The sequence below is a fragment of the Nesoenas mayeri genome (genome assembly GCF_963082525.1).
Source record: "Nesoenas mayeri genome assembly, chromosome: Z".
NCBI lineage: Eukaryota > Metazoa > Chordata > Aves > Columbiformes > Columbidae > Nesoenas > Nesoenas mayeri.
Genome location: NC_137542.1, coordinates 41690000 through 41705909, shown reverse-complemented (window position 1 = coordinate 41705909; position 15910 = coordinate 41690000). Strand labels below are relative to the sequence as shown.

The window sequence follows — 15910 nt, the reverse complement described above, 5'->3', positions numbered from 1 at the left end:
ATGCTAGCCTTGCCTTTCTACGTATTCAGGACTTTGCCAGCTACTTTCATTTTCTGCCAATGCGTGTAATAGCAAGAGAGGGTACACACTGTTAAGCTGCTTCCTTTTGATTGCCTCACTCGTGTTTGTCCTCAAAAGCATGGAAACTTGATTCCTGCCCATCCTCCCACCCTTTCAGAGATTTATCATCATCATCATGCAGTTATCTGTTTTTTCACTTTTTTTCCCCACTTTGTTAATGCAAATTTTTCTTGGGTCAACAGCAGACTCCAAGCATCACATCCAAATGTCAATGCAATCCATTACTATGTAAAAAATCCTGAAGCATTTAATTAACTGATTTGCCACTATTCCTGTCTACATTTTACAGTCAAATTTCCTTCTACAAGCTCTATCTGCTCCTTATGCTAGAAAAAGGTGTTCTTGTGTCTTACACAGTTGACACATTCGTAGAGATACAGGCATAGCTTCAGGAGAAAATCATAACAGAAGTTGACAGGTCAGCAGCATTTTAAAAGTAACTTAAGTAAAAGCACTTCACAATTTGATAATCACAAAAATCACCGATCAACTTTGAGAACACAAAATCATTATTACCAAGAGTGTTTGAGTACTGCCTACATGTATCTGCAGGCTGGTTTTTTGCTAGTTTTGTTTCTTGGGGTTTTTTTTGGGGAGGTGTTGATTGGTTGGTTGTTTTTGACATCTGTATTTCTTTTGTCTTTTGGTTTAACTACTGAAATTAAACAAACAAGATTTTTCAATTGCTTACAACCATAAGTCATCCTCCAATGTTTAAGTAGAAACATGTCTTTAAAAAATGTCTAGTTTCTCACAAAATCTGTTTTAATGAAGAGGCAGATTTAATGAATGTCTGGAATACTATCCCTTGTTAGATACAAACTGCCCTAAAAAAAGCATTAATCTCTGATTTACTTTACAGTACATAATAATTACTTTCACTGACTCTAAAACTCACACAACAATGCTGCTTCTTGCAACCTAAGAAACTCGAGTAATTTATTAATTTTTGGCAGAATTAAAAAAAAAAAAAAAAAACCCACAACATTGAATTGAATTTCAGCCAGCATTATAAGCTTTCGAAAAAATAACAGCAATTTCTTTGCAATAAAATTAGTGGAACTTCAGTTCTTGGATTTTAAAAATGAACACCTGATTTACTAAAAAAAACTTTTTTTTTCCTTTTCATCTGGGTTGTTTGTTTTGGTTTTTTTTTTTTTACAGTTATGCTTCATTCCCTAATTCCTGGAAAAAGACACAAATAACTGTTTTTACAGTTAAAGGACTAAGAAAGAATCATAGGCTGAAGGAGGATGTCTTAGTTCTTAAATTACATCCATGTTCCAGATAACATGTGGTGCTACAATGGTAAAACTTTTTCATAAAAAAAATATTAAAAAATTTAAGGGACATGCAGCAATGTGTTATTATCAGTACTTTGGAGAACTTAAGCGTGTTGTATGTGTTTAGCTGATCATACACAGCTACACAATAATGACAGTAATGCAAATAGTACAAATAAACATAAAGCTAAGTTTTCATTTGCATTTTAGTAAGTATGATTACAGATGGAAAGAATTTAGCATTAGCTCCTCTGTAGATCAAGCAATTAAAAACACCCCTTATTTTAAAGTATAGATTTTACACATCAATTTTGTTTAGAAATCTTGCATCACCTTTTATAATATCAAAACTAAATAAATATACAAGTTAATATCTTACAGATGTTTCTGATATAAAATTTTAGAGCTAACTTCACCAAAATGAAGTATTTTTTCAATAAAGTTGAATGGCTTATTGGCCAAGAATGTGAAAGAAAACTTGAGAAACAGTAAGTCTCTAAGGCAAGGCTATCTCAGCATCAAAACTAAAAGCAGTCTAAGGTTGTTTTTCATTTTTCTGTTTGTCATAGTATAAACCAGAATAAGACAGAAAGCCACAAGGAACATCCTCCCTATGTTTTTGCTCCCCAAAAATATTCTCTGAAATAATGTCATTTAGATAGAAGCAGACACACCATTATTAAAAAGGTACAACAGTGTATTTACTTTTCCAATGGCATACTTCAACTTGTAAAAGATCTCTGCTCGACTGGCCACAAGAATTTCATATTTATCACATTTAATTTCACAAGCATAGATAAAACCTCAAATGATTGCACATTTTACCGAAAGCAAAATCTGTCATGAACCATGAGGTACTTCACAAATAATAATTAGACTTATATGTTAGGTTAACACAATGCAAGGTCTGTTTCTGCTCTAATATATCAAATCTGCTGCCCTCATAACTAAGATGGGAAGAAAATTTCTTCTGATCAGGAATCAAATGTATGCTCTCCGTAAGAGTCCTGACAATTTTAAATGGAACTGCCCTGAATACTTTTTTCCTCAGACAAAGGAAGAAGAAAAATCTCTCTCACTAGATGTCCCCTACCACCTCATATGCAACAACAGAAATACTGAGAAGTGAGACAGGAATAAAACTCCTATTTCTTTAATTCAGCAAGTCACAGAACATTTGTGAGCTGTTCAGTTTCCCATTCTATTCCTAGACCTCATCTTCCTCTACCATAGTGAAATTAGGTAATTAGGTGATTACCATTCAACGTATGTTTTGTAGTCTTTACATGGCCTTCATAGTTCCTGGGGCTTTTTAGAAGAAAAGCTATACACTATTGCTGTTTAAAAAAAAGGAAAACAAGTTCTAGACAAACAATGGTGACTGATTTGTCTTCAGACTAAAACACAACATGAATGTATTAATTGGTGAACTTTCAATTTACAGTCTGAAACTTTGAAAGCTAAAGCTTGCAGATGTCATTCAACCAGCTTTTTTTTTTTTCCCCTGCTTCAGCTTTATACTAACCTGTTCTTATATTTTGGTGGGTAAGACAACAGTCTAAATAATCTGTGTTCCCAACATGCCAGGGAAACTAGGAAGTCACCTGAAAATCATATCCAGATCCAGTCAACAGAAAATTAAGCTGAAACTCCATAGTATATTAACAGCACCAAACTTTTATATTTAAATTTTCTTTTATCTTAACACCGCAGTTAACTTCTTAGGGCTATACAAATTTCCTGTTGAAAAATTGAGACTCTCTTAAATAATAAATAGGGGTTAATGTGGGTGCTAGTAAGGTAAAGTTACCAATGTTATAGATAATTAATGAAGTGCTAAAAAGTAGCATGTAGACCTGACATATGTGCACACAAACTTTCACACATACTTTTACTTGGGTAGAAATTGGGCGGGAGTGGGCAGAGCAGAGGGGAAAATCTACTTAAGTCTCTTTCAGTTCCACTTCAGTGCTGCTTGTACTAGGTCTGTTACAACCACATTAAGCAACAAAATATTCCATTCTGTTACACACATATATTACAAAGCTCACAAGTCTCAATTCTTAAATATTTTAATGAGAAGACATAACCAAAATCATTACTGCCAACAGAGCAATAAATGCTAGAGATGTCTTTTGACCCCTTGGGTCACATTTGAACATCATCTTCCAAGTCCAGTTGTGCTGGTTGACAATATCACTGTCCCTGAGAAGGGTTTTCCCCTCTGCAGTTCATCCGCCTAATCCATTTCAGGCAGTCACATTAAACTGCAGCTGAAGCACATGAGAGCTAAGGTAAGGGCTTTGCCAGCACAGCAGGTTACATGATCGTTCATTAATCTGCTCCAGAAAGAAATGCCACCCATCTGTGATGGCTATAACATCACACACCACAGACATTTGTAAATTGAGTATAACTCCACAGCTTGAGATCAGCCTGCACTGGGTAAGCCCCCGTCCAAATCAGACATGCTGCTGAAGTCCTCAAACTGACTGCTAGCAACGAAAAGACAATTATGCCTGCCACTGATCAAAAGTGTGAATGGAACTCATTCTCATACCTATTGAAGGGACAAGCATAGTGTGTAGATCCAGACTTAGCAGAATTTAGCAAGACCAAGAGCTTCAGAACATCAGTATGTAAGCAATCTCCCAAAACAGAACTTGGAACCTAAGACCAGCTCCTTCCCTACAGATTCTGTTTCAAGGCAGTTTCTTTGCCATTCAGATACAGATTCTTAATAACGTAACTGGTTTTACCAAAAGCTGAAGTAGTCTCAGGTGAGAAAACATAATATGTAACCAGAATTTAAAGCTTTTGCAGCTAATGCATTTATATCTTTACTGACTCCATTTCTTGGTAAATTTCTCAGTTCTCACAGACATTGTTACACAATAGGTTCATTATGCCTTAAGCTTCTTTGACAGAAGGTATTTGCTTTGCACCATGCCTTTTAATCATCTGTGGGAAAGAAATAATGTAACCATCAGCTGTATAAGAGATTTTGGATCTCTCTTACAGATAATTTTTCCTTCTTTCAAGTGCTTATTAATATGCAGTTTCATACTACAGACAATTCCACAGATATGTTCTTAGCAAAAGCAGTACCAAGTCAGGAGATTTCTATAACACTCCTTGTAAAAACAAACAATAACCAGTCTCATACAATCACCTTTAGTGATGGAACTGTTTATATTTACCAGGATTATATCTCAGTTTTATTCTACTTGATATCAACTGAGGAGCCCAAACAAGCTGGGAAATATTTACATTACGTATGAGGAGATGCTGATTTCTTGATTTTAGTTGCTGCTGATGGAAGAACAGACGTAATTTTATAGTAAAGGCATTAAAAACTTAAGGAGGAAGACTTCAGGAACCAAAACCAGGTACCTGTAAGAAAGTCAGCTAACAAAGGGGAATGACAACACCATTAAGACTTCACGAAAGTCCTTGGAGATAATATATGCAGGAAAAAAGTCGCAAGAGAAAGATAAGAGACATCTCTCATAACTTGACAGAATTCTTCAAATCTTGTTTTTGAAGGGGCAGCCACAGAGAGGATTTCTTTCAGAGAGCTGGAAGAATAAGTACTTTACTATAGATTTATTGAGTGACTCCCTTCAAGACATATCTGAATGCTAGTAAAGATCCACCTTAAGCTAAGTTCGTTATGGCCCACACCTCTAGGTTTGGAACAGGACCAGAGGAGCACTGGAGAGGGCAAAATAGAATCAGATTAAACTTAAATAAACAGAGCTCTCAAGTGTAGCTCAAGATCCCATTCAGATGTAAAATTAAAGAATAGACAGACACAAATACACTTCCTGTGTAAGCAGAAAATTCCTGCTGGCAAAGTACAGGAAATTTCATGATTGATAACATAGAGAGTTAGAGGAAAAGGTGTTGGTGAGGCTACTTCTGGCTGTAGAGCAGTATCTATACCTGTCTCAGAAATTTAACAAACCTGGTTACCCAAAAACGTTTTTGGAGGAGATGAGCGGCTGAGGCTTTTTGTTTTGGTTTCTGTTTGGTTTTTTGATGGCATGGTTGTTTTTCATTTGGGGCTTCTGGGTTTTTGTTTGGTTTGTTGTTGAGGGTGGGTGTTTTTTTAATTTGTTTAGTTTTTTGGGGTTGGTTTTCGTTGTTGTTGTTTGGTTGAGTTTTTTTAAAACACAGATCAAGAACCCAAGAGAAGAATTGCATACATAAGAGGGTCTCTGGACCTGGAAAGAACTCTTGTTATACTCTGATCTTCCAAAAGAAGGTATAATATTTGAAGTGTCATAGCAAATACATAGTGAAGCTCAAGGGATTCCTCACTGAGTGAAATTAGTAACTTGCCACTCTAATTTGCAGGCTAATAAGAGATGTGTCCTTGCTTTTTCGGACCCTTCTCATAGGAGCAATACATAGCTATTCAGTCTGCTAGCCCCAAAAGACATATAAAAGTTTGGAGGCTCAGATGAAGCCTCCTCCAGCATAACCTGATCTTATCAAGATCTTTGCTATTGGCTAGCTGAGCCAACAGCAGCCTAAAGACTGTACACCTTGCTTGGCATACAGTGAAAGGGAATGTAAGTTGTAGTGACAGATGTTAGTACCTGCCAAAATAATCTTAACGTGAAAAGATCACACTCCAATTCTTTAGAATACAAATGCTCCGTGGGCTACTTTTGGCTAGCAGAACTGGTGCTACAAGGTGAACCAAATACTAGATTAAGGCACTAAATGCCAAAGTTTGTCAGGCACAAAAGGTGCTAGCTGTGAAAATATACCACAGCTGATTATAGGAGGCAAGACAGGAATCCAGATGCAAAGAAGAAAGCGGAAGGCTGGCTGTCAGAAAGCTAAAGGTTAGCCCCAAAGAGTCCTTCCAGAATGGAAACAGAAACTGGCCAATTCTGAAGGTACAGGTGCCACTGAGGAAATCAGCCCAATATATTTGGTTTTGAAAGACAGTTACAGAAGGAATGTAAATAAAATAATGAAATATATTTATTAGAAGTAATTAAAAAATACTAGAACCTCTTAAAAACAAACAAACAAACAAACTCGGGGCAGGGTGGAAGTAAGTGACAGAACACTGCGCTCCTTCCAAACCTCATGACTTGAATGGACACCAGCAAAGTTTTATGCAAACCTCTTCTCAGTTTCCCTCAGGACCATTCCCCTGCAGCTCCCAAGTCTTGTCCTCCTGGAGAGCTACCTCAGTCTGCACTGTGCAGGGCATTTTTGTTCCATCTGACTAAAGTCAGCTCAGGAGGACAGACGTGACACTAAGCAACAGGCCTATAGCAGGATGCCAGCCATCCTCCCACAATTAGGATATGATCCTCCTAGCTTCAGCAGAACGAAGCCTTACTAATAAGAACTAAGGGAATTAGAAGTTCTATACATTCCTTTAGGCTGGTTTCAGATTTGTTAAGTGACTGTACAGGGTGTGACTTATTTCTAGGAAAGTTTTCAGGAGAACAATAACCAGAGAGGAAATAAATGGACACAGGTTTAAAGACAGTTCTACAGAAAGATAAATCAAAGTTTATACTGTGATTATTTTCTGTCAATATTTTTACTATATCCATACTTTGTTATTTTAGCTGTCATAATTGGACAATACAGTCCCTCCAAATTCCAGTGTTATTTTCTTTGAAAACACTAGTTAGGTGCAAATAGAAGTCACTTATGTTCAAACTACCATATTTTGCTTCATTCAGATCCACAGTACTTCAAAAAAAAAAAAATTTTTAGAGATACACAGTAGTAAAGATTAAAAATAAATGAAATTGTGGCTTTCCATAATAACAAGCAGCTTCACCTTCTCTTAGCTGGTGTACATGTACCAGGATTAGATTACAGTAGTATAATTCACTGCTTTTTTTTTTTTGTATTTTACAGTCATTTCAAAATAAAGTGACACTTCTCCATTTTATTTATTACACAGTATATACCTACTTTGGAGGAAGAAGTCAAATAATGTAAGCATACCTAGGTTTCAGTTTAAACTCAGACTTTAGATTATCCCACTGTAGGTTGGGGGAAGGGGTGCATACAGAAGAGTAAAGGAAGTATTACAGTTAAAAACCTCACATTTGCCATTGTCACATCTTCCAAAAAGCACATCTCTTCAGCACAGCTTAAGGGTTAAATACCTATTACAGTCCAAAAAGTCAAAAAGCCTTCCCAGAGCTTCTCCTCATTACCAGAGAGGGTCTTGTGGATGCAGCAGCAATTGGTGGCTGCCTAGGCCACAGCAACCATGAAGCAGTCAGGTTTAAAATCTACGCTAATAGGAGGAAAACTGCCAGCAAGACCTCAGCTCTGGATATGAGGAGAGCAGACTTCAGGTTGCTTGAAGAACTACTTAGTAAGGTCACCTGGGAAGAAGCTTTTGAAGGCGCTGGGCTCTAGCAGTGCTGGTCACTTTTTAAGTACCACCTACTAAAAGCACAGGACCAGGCAATTCCAAAATGTCAAGAGTCAAGCAGGTGAGGCAAAAAGCCGGCTTGGCTGAGCAGGGATCTTTTTCTGGAAATATGGCAAAAAAAAAAAAGTATATGGTCAGTGTAAATATGGTCATGTATCAAAGGAGGTCTACAGAGATGCTGCTCGCCACTTTAAGGAAGAAATCCATGCAACCAAAGTTCAATTAGAGTCAAAACTCGCCAGCACTGCAAGAGACAATAAGAAGGGCTTTTTAAAATACATAAATGGCAAAAGGCAAGCCTGAAATAACATTGGTCCATTACTTGATTAGCATGGTCACCTTACTAACAGGGATATAGACAAAGCTAAGACATTTAATGCTTTCTTCACGTCAGCCTTCAACACCAATGATGGGCTCTGCAGCCCCCACAGCTCTGGCTGGAAAGCCACAGCTGCCTCAACAATAAATTCCCAATCAATTCAGAGCTTGTACAGGATTTGCTACTCCAGCTATGGCCCTGCAAGTTGATGGGGCCTGATGGGATCCATCCAAGGGTGCCTAAAGAGCTCGGTGATGTCTTATCAAGACCTCGCTCCGTGATTTTTCAACAGTGTTGGGAATTTGGAGAGGTCCCAGCTGAGTGGAAGCTGGCAAACATTGTTCCAATTTACAAGAAAAGCAACAGGGATGACCCCAGAAACTACAGGCCAGTCAGTCTCACTTCTGTTCCTGACAAAATCATGCAGATTTTTCTGGGAATTACTGAAAACACACAAATGACAACGCAGTCATTGGTCCCAGCCAGCACGGGTTCATGAGGGGAAAGTCTTGCTTGACTGACTTCATTTCTTTCTACAACAAGGTTACCCACCTAGCTGACCACGGGAAGCCTGTCAATGTGATCTTTTTGGATTTCACTAAAGCCTTTGATACTGTCTCTCACAGTATCCTCCTGGACAAGATGTCCAGCACACAGCTGAATGAACACACAATGCAGTGGGGGAGCAACTGGTTGATGGGCTGGGCCCAAAAGGTTCTAGTAAAGGGGGTTATGTCGGGCTGGGGATCAGTCACTAGCGGTTTCCATAGGGATGCAACTTATGGCCAGCTCTCTTCAATGTCTTTATAAATGACTTGGATGCCGGACTTGAGGAGATACTAAGTTTGCCAGTGACACAAATTGGGAGGAGCTGTTGACACTCTCGAGGGCAGAGAGGCCCTGCAGAGGGATCTGGACAAATTGGAGAACTGGGCAATCACCAACCACATGAAGTTCAACAAGGACAAGTGCCAGATTTTTTACCTGAGACACAGTAACCATGGCTGTACATACAGACTGGCATATGAGATGCTGGAAAGCAGCTCTGTGGAGAGGGATCTGGGGGTTCTGGATGACATGAAGTTGGACATGAGCCAACAGTGCCCTGGAAGCCAAGAGGGCCACCCATGTCCTGTGTGCATCCAGCACAGCACTGCCAGACGGGCGAGGGAGGTGATTGTCCCACTCTGCTCTGCACTGGTGCGGCCTCACCTGGAGCCCTGTGTGCAGTTCTGGGCAACACAGGATAAAAAGGATAAAGCTACTGGAGAGGGTCCAGAAGAGGGCTATAAAGCTGGTGAAGGATTTGGACAGGAAGCCGTATAAGGAGTGGCTAAAGTCACTTGGTTTGTTCACCCTGGAGAAAAGGAGACTAAGAGGAGACCTCATACAGCTTCCTCACAAGGGGAGGAGGAGGGTCAGGGACTGATCTCTTCTCTTTATTCACCAATGACAGAACCCAAGGCAACGGCAGGAGGATGTGCCAGGGGAGGTTTAGGTTGGACATGAGGAAAAGGTTCTTCCCCCAGAGGGTGGTGGAGCACTGGAACAGGCTCCTCAGGGAGATGTCACGGCCCCAAGTCTGCCAGTGTTCAAGAAGAGACTGGACAACACCCTCAGACACACGGTGTGAACTGTGGGGTCGTCACATGCAGGCACAGGAATCAGATTCAGTGATCCTTGCGGATCCTTTCTAACTCAGCACATTCTATGATTCTGTGAGAACAGGCCATATTTAATGCAGCAATGAATAAACCAACTAGATTACTGGCAGGATGAACACAGAAAATCCATATTGCCTTCCAATATCAACAATGAAGATCTACTCCAGTTAATAAATAAGTGCATGTACAAATTTTATCATAAGCTGTTACTTGAAGCCAATGGCACTTCAATTATACATCTGCTTAACTGCCTTGCTAGACTTACATCTAACATATTAAGTAATATGCTTCAAAAAATCCAAATATCAACAGAAATGGTAACATATTTCTTAATTCAAAAGCCTCTAGATACCTAAATGAATACAGTTACAATATTACCTGGGTCATTATGTGAATGAGGCACGACAAAAACTTGAAGTGGTTCACTGTCCCATTCATTTTCATTGTATGCAATATCAAATCCTTGCTTCCACACGCCACCATCTGGATTATCAAAAGGAAGAATGTCATAGACATCCAACATCTAAAAAAGAGTAAAAGGAATTTAAAACATGAATTCACAAAAACAGTTCTACTATTGAAAACCAAAGCTGTTTTCATCAAAAATGGATCAGCTTGTTCATTACACAGGGAGAGCTGAAGTGTCAAATGAATAGAAAAGTGACAAATGAGAGCAAGTTTCAAGTCACACTAGGACACCCAAGACACAGCTGGTAGGAAGAGGAGCATTTGGCAGGCTCTATTCTGAGGAAATTGAAATGGATTAGATAAACAATAGATATAAGAGCCTCGAGTCACAAAAAATTATGACAGCTCACAATGGCATTGGGGCAGGAAGGTAGGGAGAGGATTATATAGGGCAGCACAACACACTAGAGGAATGCAGAAGATGGAGAGGACAAATTAAGCAAGAAGTAAGAGGGGATGACAACATGAGAGAGATCGAGCTGAAAGTCAAACTCACAAAAGGGAATGGAAAGAAACTATCAAGGAAAAAATGGTCAGAATTATAGCCAATAACAAACCTCCTTATATACTTACTGTTGCCCAGTACACTAATTACACAAGGAAGAACATATTTCACTTGTCAATGCAAATAAGGTCACAGGTAAATAAAGCAACCCTAGAGGTACTTTAACAAGTTCCTATGAAATTTAGATACCACCAGATAGCTCCAAAGATAATCTTCTAATGTAAGTTTAGTAACTAATGTAACTTTAGTTTAGACTAAAGTTACCATATCCAACTTTTCCTTCTGTTTTTGTTTTGCCTTTTACTGGCACTAATAGTTTAAATAACTTAAACTAATTTTTAGTTCTAATCCCATGTTAGAATATAACTGTACACCTGAAAAACTTTCTTCAACAAACTTTTCACTTGCACAAAAATAGCCTATAGGAGTCATTTACTACATAGAATCATAGAATGTCCTGAGTTGGAAGGGACCCATAAGGATCATCAAGTCCAACTCCTGTCCCTGCATATGACAATCCCACAGCTCACATGTGTCTGAGGGCATGTCCAGTCTCTTCTTGAACACTGTCAGGCTTGGAGCCACTACTGCCTCCTTGGGGAGCCTGTTCCAGTGCTCCTCCACCCACTGGGGGTAGAGCCTGTTCCTACTGTCCAACCTAAACCTCTCCTGGGACATCTTCCTGTACATTCCCTTGGGTTCTGTCATTGGTCGCCAAAGATAAGAGATCGGCGCCTGCCCTTCCGACTACATGAACACCACAAGAGTTAAAACTTGCCAGTGATAAGCTAAAAGCTCATGGGTAAACATAAAGACAGAGAAATTATTTGACAATTACCATCACAGACATAACAGACCTGACTTGGGGAACACTAAGTTAATTTATCACCAAAGAAAATAGAGTTTGATAGTGAGAAACAAAGACAAAACTGAAAGACCTCCTCCCTACTTCTCTTCTACCCTGGTTCAACTTCAGTCCTTCACTTCCAATTCACTGCAAGTGAAGAATAACTTCCAAGTACCTAGTCAGTAAGAAGCAAAAAAGGTTCAAGACAAGTATTTCCTGGACTTGTTTTAATATCGTTTCTATGTATAAAATGTTGATCTAGTAAGCAAGGGCTTTGTAAGAAGAGTAAAAAAAACAGAAATCCAAAAAGGATGCTGCCAGCCTTCACTATAGCTGCTTCAGAAGACAGTCATGTTGTTACAAGCTTTCCAATTAAAACATTTGAAAACTTACCAGTTGTCTCTTTTCCGCCCTATATGGGCTTATTCTTTCTCTACACCAAGAGACTTAGACTTCTGAAGAAATGCAAGTCTTGGGCAAACATCACAGCATTTACCCCAGTGAACACTAAACTACTGCACAGAAGAAATAAAAGTATAGCTCATGTCTCTTTGTCCATCTTTTTAAAGAGTGATTCATACCTCATTTTTAAAAGGAGAGACATTATTAAGCACAATGTCAGATACTTCAGTGGCTGAAGGGGACAAGAGATGAGACACCTCACTGTATTAGTTAAAAGACCCTCCAACTCAGCATGATGGCTGTTTAGAATTCCGTCTTCGAGAACAAATTCCAGATACTTCTTGAACTACTGACCTTAAACAGTATCAGATCATAACCATATTTAATCCAGAGTTCTTAATTTTGTTTATTACCTAGCTCCATTTTTAAAAATTTAATTTTAATTATACTAATTCTCAATTCAGTGTTATTTTCAGTGGCCAGCTGTATTATAATTTTCTACCTGCTTACAAACATGACAAGTAACAGAGTATACAACTTCTTGATTTACAGTTCTGCCATGAAAAACATCCTTTCACTATCCTATCCACGAATCTTTCAGGTCTCATGTTATTAGTAACTTTTGTCCAATTTATGTAAAGAAAATACATCTATTTGAGTAGGAAGGCCTGGTAATATTTCTCACTGAAATTTTACAAAGGTTTAATCCCTATTTGAATGCATTCTCATAACGGTTTCTCCATTATGGGAGACTATAATGCACCGATAATTTATTCACTGCAGCCTCTTTTGCCTTCATTCTCTAGAACGATTTTTATCTAAACAATACATCTTACCTATACTAGCTCTTATTTCCTTCTAGTCTCTCTTTTCATTCTCATACATCCACTTAAATGACAAACATGGAAAAAGTAAGGTCCAAATCTCTAAGTTAAAGTTTATGAAGAACAGGTAGTTAGCACTTACAAGCTCTTTTAGAATTTAAAATATAGTTTAAAAAAATGTTCCAAATTATCTACTCAGAATTTCTCAGTCTTTGTAAAAATATTTAGAAGAAAATAAATTAACTGAGCTTGCAGAATACATCAGGCTTGACAAAGCAGCAAATAGTATAACTGTATTCATATAGAGTAATTTAGATCAGCTCGTTAACATTAGGTTTCAGGAATTCTGCTAAAGCCAAGGTCTTAGATTCCATAACTGAAATGTGGGTCAGACTCACAGGAGAAAAAATGTATACAGAGCAGTATTAAAGTGACTTAATGATGATGGTGGATAACCTGCTGAGTACAATGTACTAATGTAATGACATGAAGATTAGAGCTCTCCCTGTGCAAGGCAAGGAAAGAAAGTATGACCAGGGAAACATTATTAAGAATATTCCCTACTATTAATTGTTACTTAAGTACATGCATATACCCTTTAAAGAGAATTATCAAAAAGCAGTTTCACTACTACAGTGTACTATTTGGTAGGTACCTTAGCCGACATTGTGCAAATGTGAAGCAAAACATGAGAACAGTTATGCAAACATGTTTTACTTTCCATTCATAACAGGTTAACATGTCCAAAAATTTAAGCCAACACATTTTATCTCAAAATTCACAACTCACATTTACTATAACTTTTTCTAATGCATCTGAAAAAAAGCACATCACTTAACATAGTAACAGACTGTATGAGAAATAACCTGTTAACAATCCAGTAACTCGAAAACATATAGTCCTACATCCACAGGCTTTACTTTCTTGCACAGAAGTCTTAAAGCATATTAGAAACATGAACAGTCAGATATTGCCTTAAAAAAACCCAACTAATTTCTCTGTAAAATACATACTAAACTGGTACCTATCCCTCAAGAACTTAAAGGCATTATAAATGATTCATCAGAGGTTACAATTGTTCTAATATGTGTACTTATTCATCCTAAGTCCACTGTCTTTCTCCTGCAACAGAAATACTTTCACTTCTAGAATGAGAAAGCTGGACTTCAGAACTTCATCTTTGCTTTAGAATACTATGAATATTTATAGTACTCCCACAAGACTCCCAAAAACAGTACAGATCACAAACTTAACACAGTATTCTCAGTGCTCCTGAAACACTCCATTAAAACCGAATATGTAAGAGTCCATGAACTCACAAGCATCACCAGAAAGCAAAATAAATTCAACTTGAAGTGTCTGACTTCAAAAACTTCAACCTCTCCAGTTCATGCCAACCAGTCAACATGGCATATGCTCTTCCTTTCTGATCAAAGTGCCTATACAAAACTGGAGACACACAAGAATGCTGAAATACAGAAATGGCATTCAAAAGGGAACACAGTACAGACTTTTTAAAAATTATTAGTTCTTGACCATTCTTTACCTCCCCATGAAGATCCATCTACGCATACATCCCTAAAATGTAAAACCTGTTTAAATCAAGACTATCCAGTATTTCCAGTTTATTTGTCATCAATTTTAGAACTATTTGTGGAAACTGAAAGAGTTTCTCAGAAGATTTTTTTTTTTCCAAAGAACTTCTGATAGTACTGCATAATCTTCACTGGGTTTTGTTTGCAGTTCTTTTAAAGAATTTTTAAACTTTATGAAATGTCAGCTCTTCATAACCACTGTTCCATTTATAGACAGGTAAAAAGCAACAGTTTCATAACATCTGTTAAACACAAAAGTCACTCGAACAATTCTATTGTGTCTTAGATTAGGATCTTAGTACCAAGCTCTTACCAGTAATTAGACATGTTCAGAATTACAAAGTAATGACAGATAGGACTTGCTTACCTGTACATCTGAAATATGACTTCCACTTTTTGAAGCAAATAAACAATCCTCAGAATCAACTGCAAGCAAAACTGAAGCAGAAGGAAAGAGCTCAGCAACAGATCCTTGACTGAAGTTTATAGCCTCTGGATTTCTTTGCCCATCCTTTACTGATTCACTCAGATTGATCACAGAATCTCGTATGTTTGAAATAATCTCATTATTTTCTGCCAACAGGCGTTCTAAATGATCTATTTTTTCTTGCAATATGGAAAGTTGGCCCTGTTAACAGAAAAAAAAAAAAAGAAAAAAGTTGAATTATTTCTCAGATCAACTCTTGACAGAATTGAAATATTTATATATATTGATTTCATAATAGTACATGATCACACAAAAAAAACTGACTACATCTTTATTCCATATTTTATGTAAAAACACTGATAAGAAATCATACCAACATATGAAATCTCCTCTCAGAATAAAGGAAAAGAGCAAAAGTTATATTTTCTACTACGAACTTCAATTTGCAGCACAAGATTTAATCAGTGATAGAAATATATTCTTAAAAGGTCATATTGTTTCAAGGACCAATTAAGCTAATTTCAACTTTTTTCATGTCTTTCATAGATTTGCAAAAATCTGATCTTTTCGTTTATCCTCACATCAGAACAAAGAGAATGCCAGTTTTTAGAAGGTATCACATCATAATGGGATTGATAGGATACATACATTTTAGGTTTTTCCTGTACATGTAAAATAGTATTTCAATAAATACTGAGTTTCTTATTTTCAGTGAAATTTAGAGATGAATCAACAAAAGCACTTAATGAGCGTAAAAGATCCCTGAACAGCCTAATCATAGTAATTATCTGTATAACTGGACCATTACAAACATCAAGATAATCCTGTAACAGACAGCTCAGACTGATAGCACTTTCAGTCAGAAGGTCATATTAAGTTGCTGAAGAGGATTTTGTAGATGATACTAGTGTGCACAGCGAGAGTAAGAATACAGAATAACATCAATATGAATTGAAATAAGTCAGTGTACCTCCCAAAGCAACTTGGAAGGAGAGAGAGAGACACCACAAAGCAATTTAATAGTATCTAATCCCAGTATTGTTGGAATACAGGAGGGAGCACAGCAGA

The 15910-nt window shown here is 37.5% G+C and overlaps 1 protein-coding gene across 1 annotated transcript in view; it reads right to left on the bottom strand.

Moving 5' to 3' along the window:
- MAN2A1 (mannosidase alpha class 2A member 1) overlaps positions 1-15910 on the bottom strand; it is a gene marked incomplete at its 3' end in the record, with an annotated part of 106902 nt that overhangs the window by 79085 nt on the left and 11907 nt on the right. The window contains exons 2-3 of the mRNA XM_080362024.1: positions 14783-15043; positions 10153-10297 (exon numbers count right to left, since the gene is read on the bottom strand). Of these exons, the coding sequence (XP_080218150.1) occupies positions 10153-10297; positions 14783-15043 (406 nt within the window). The remainder of the gene's footprint in view (positions 1-10152; positions 10298-14782; positions 15044-15910) is intronic.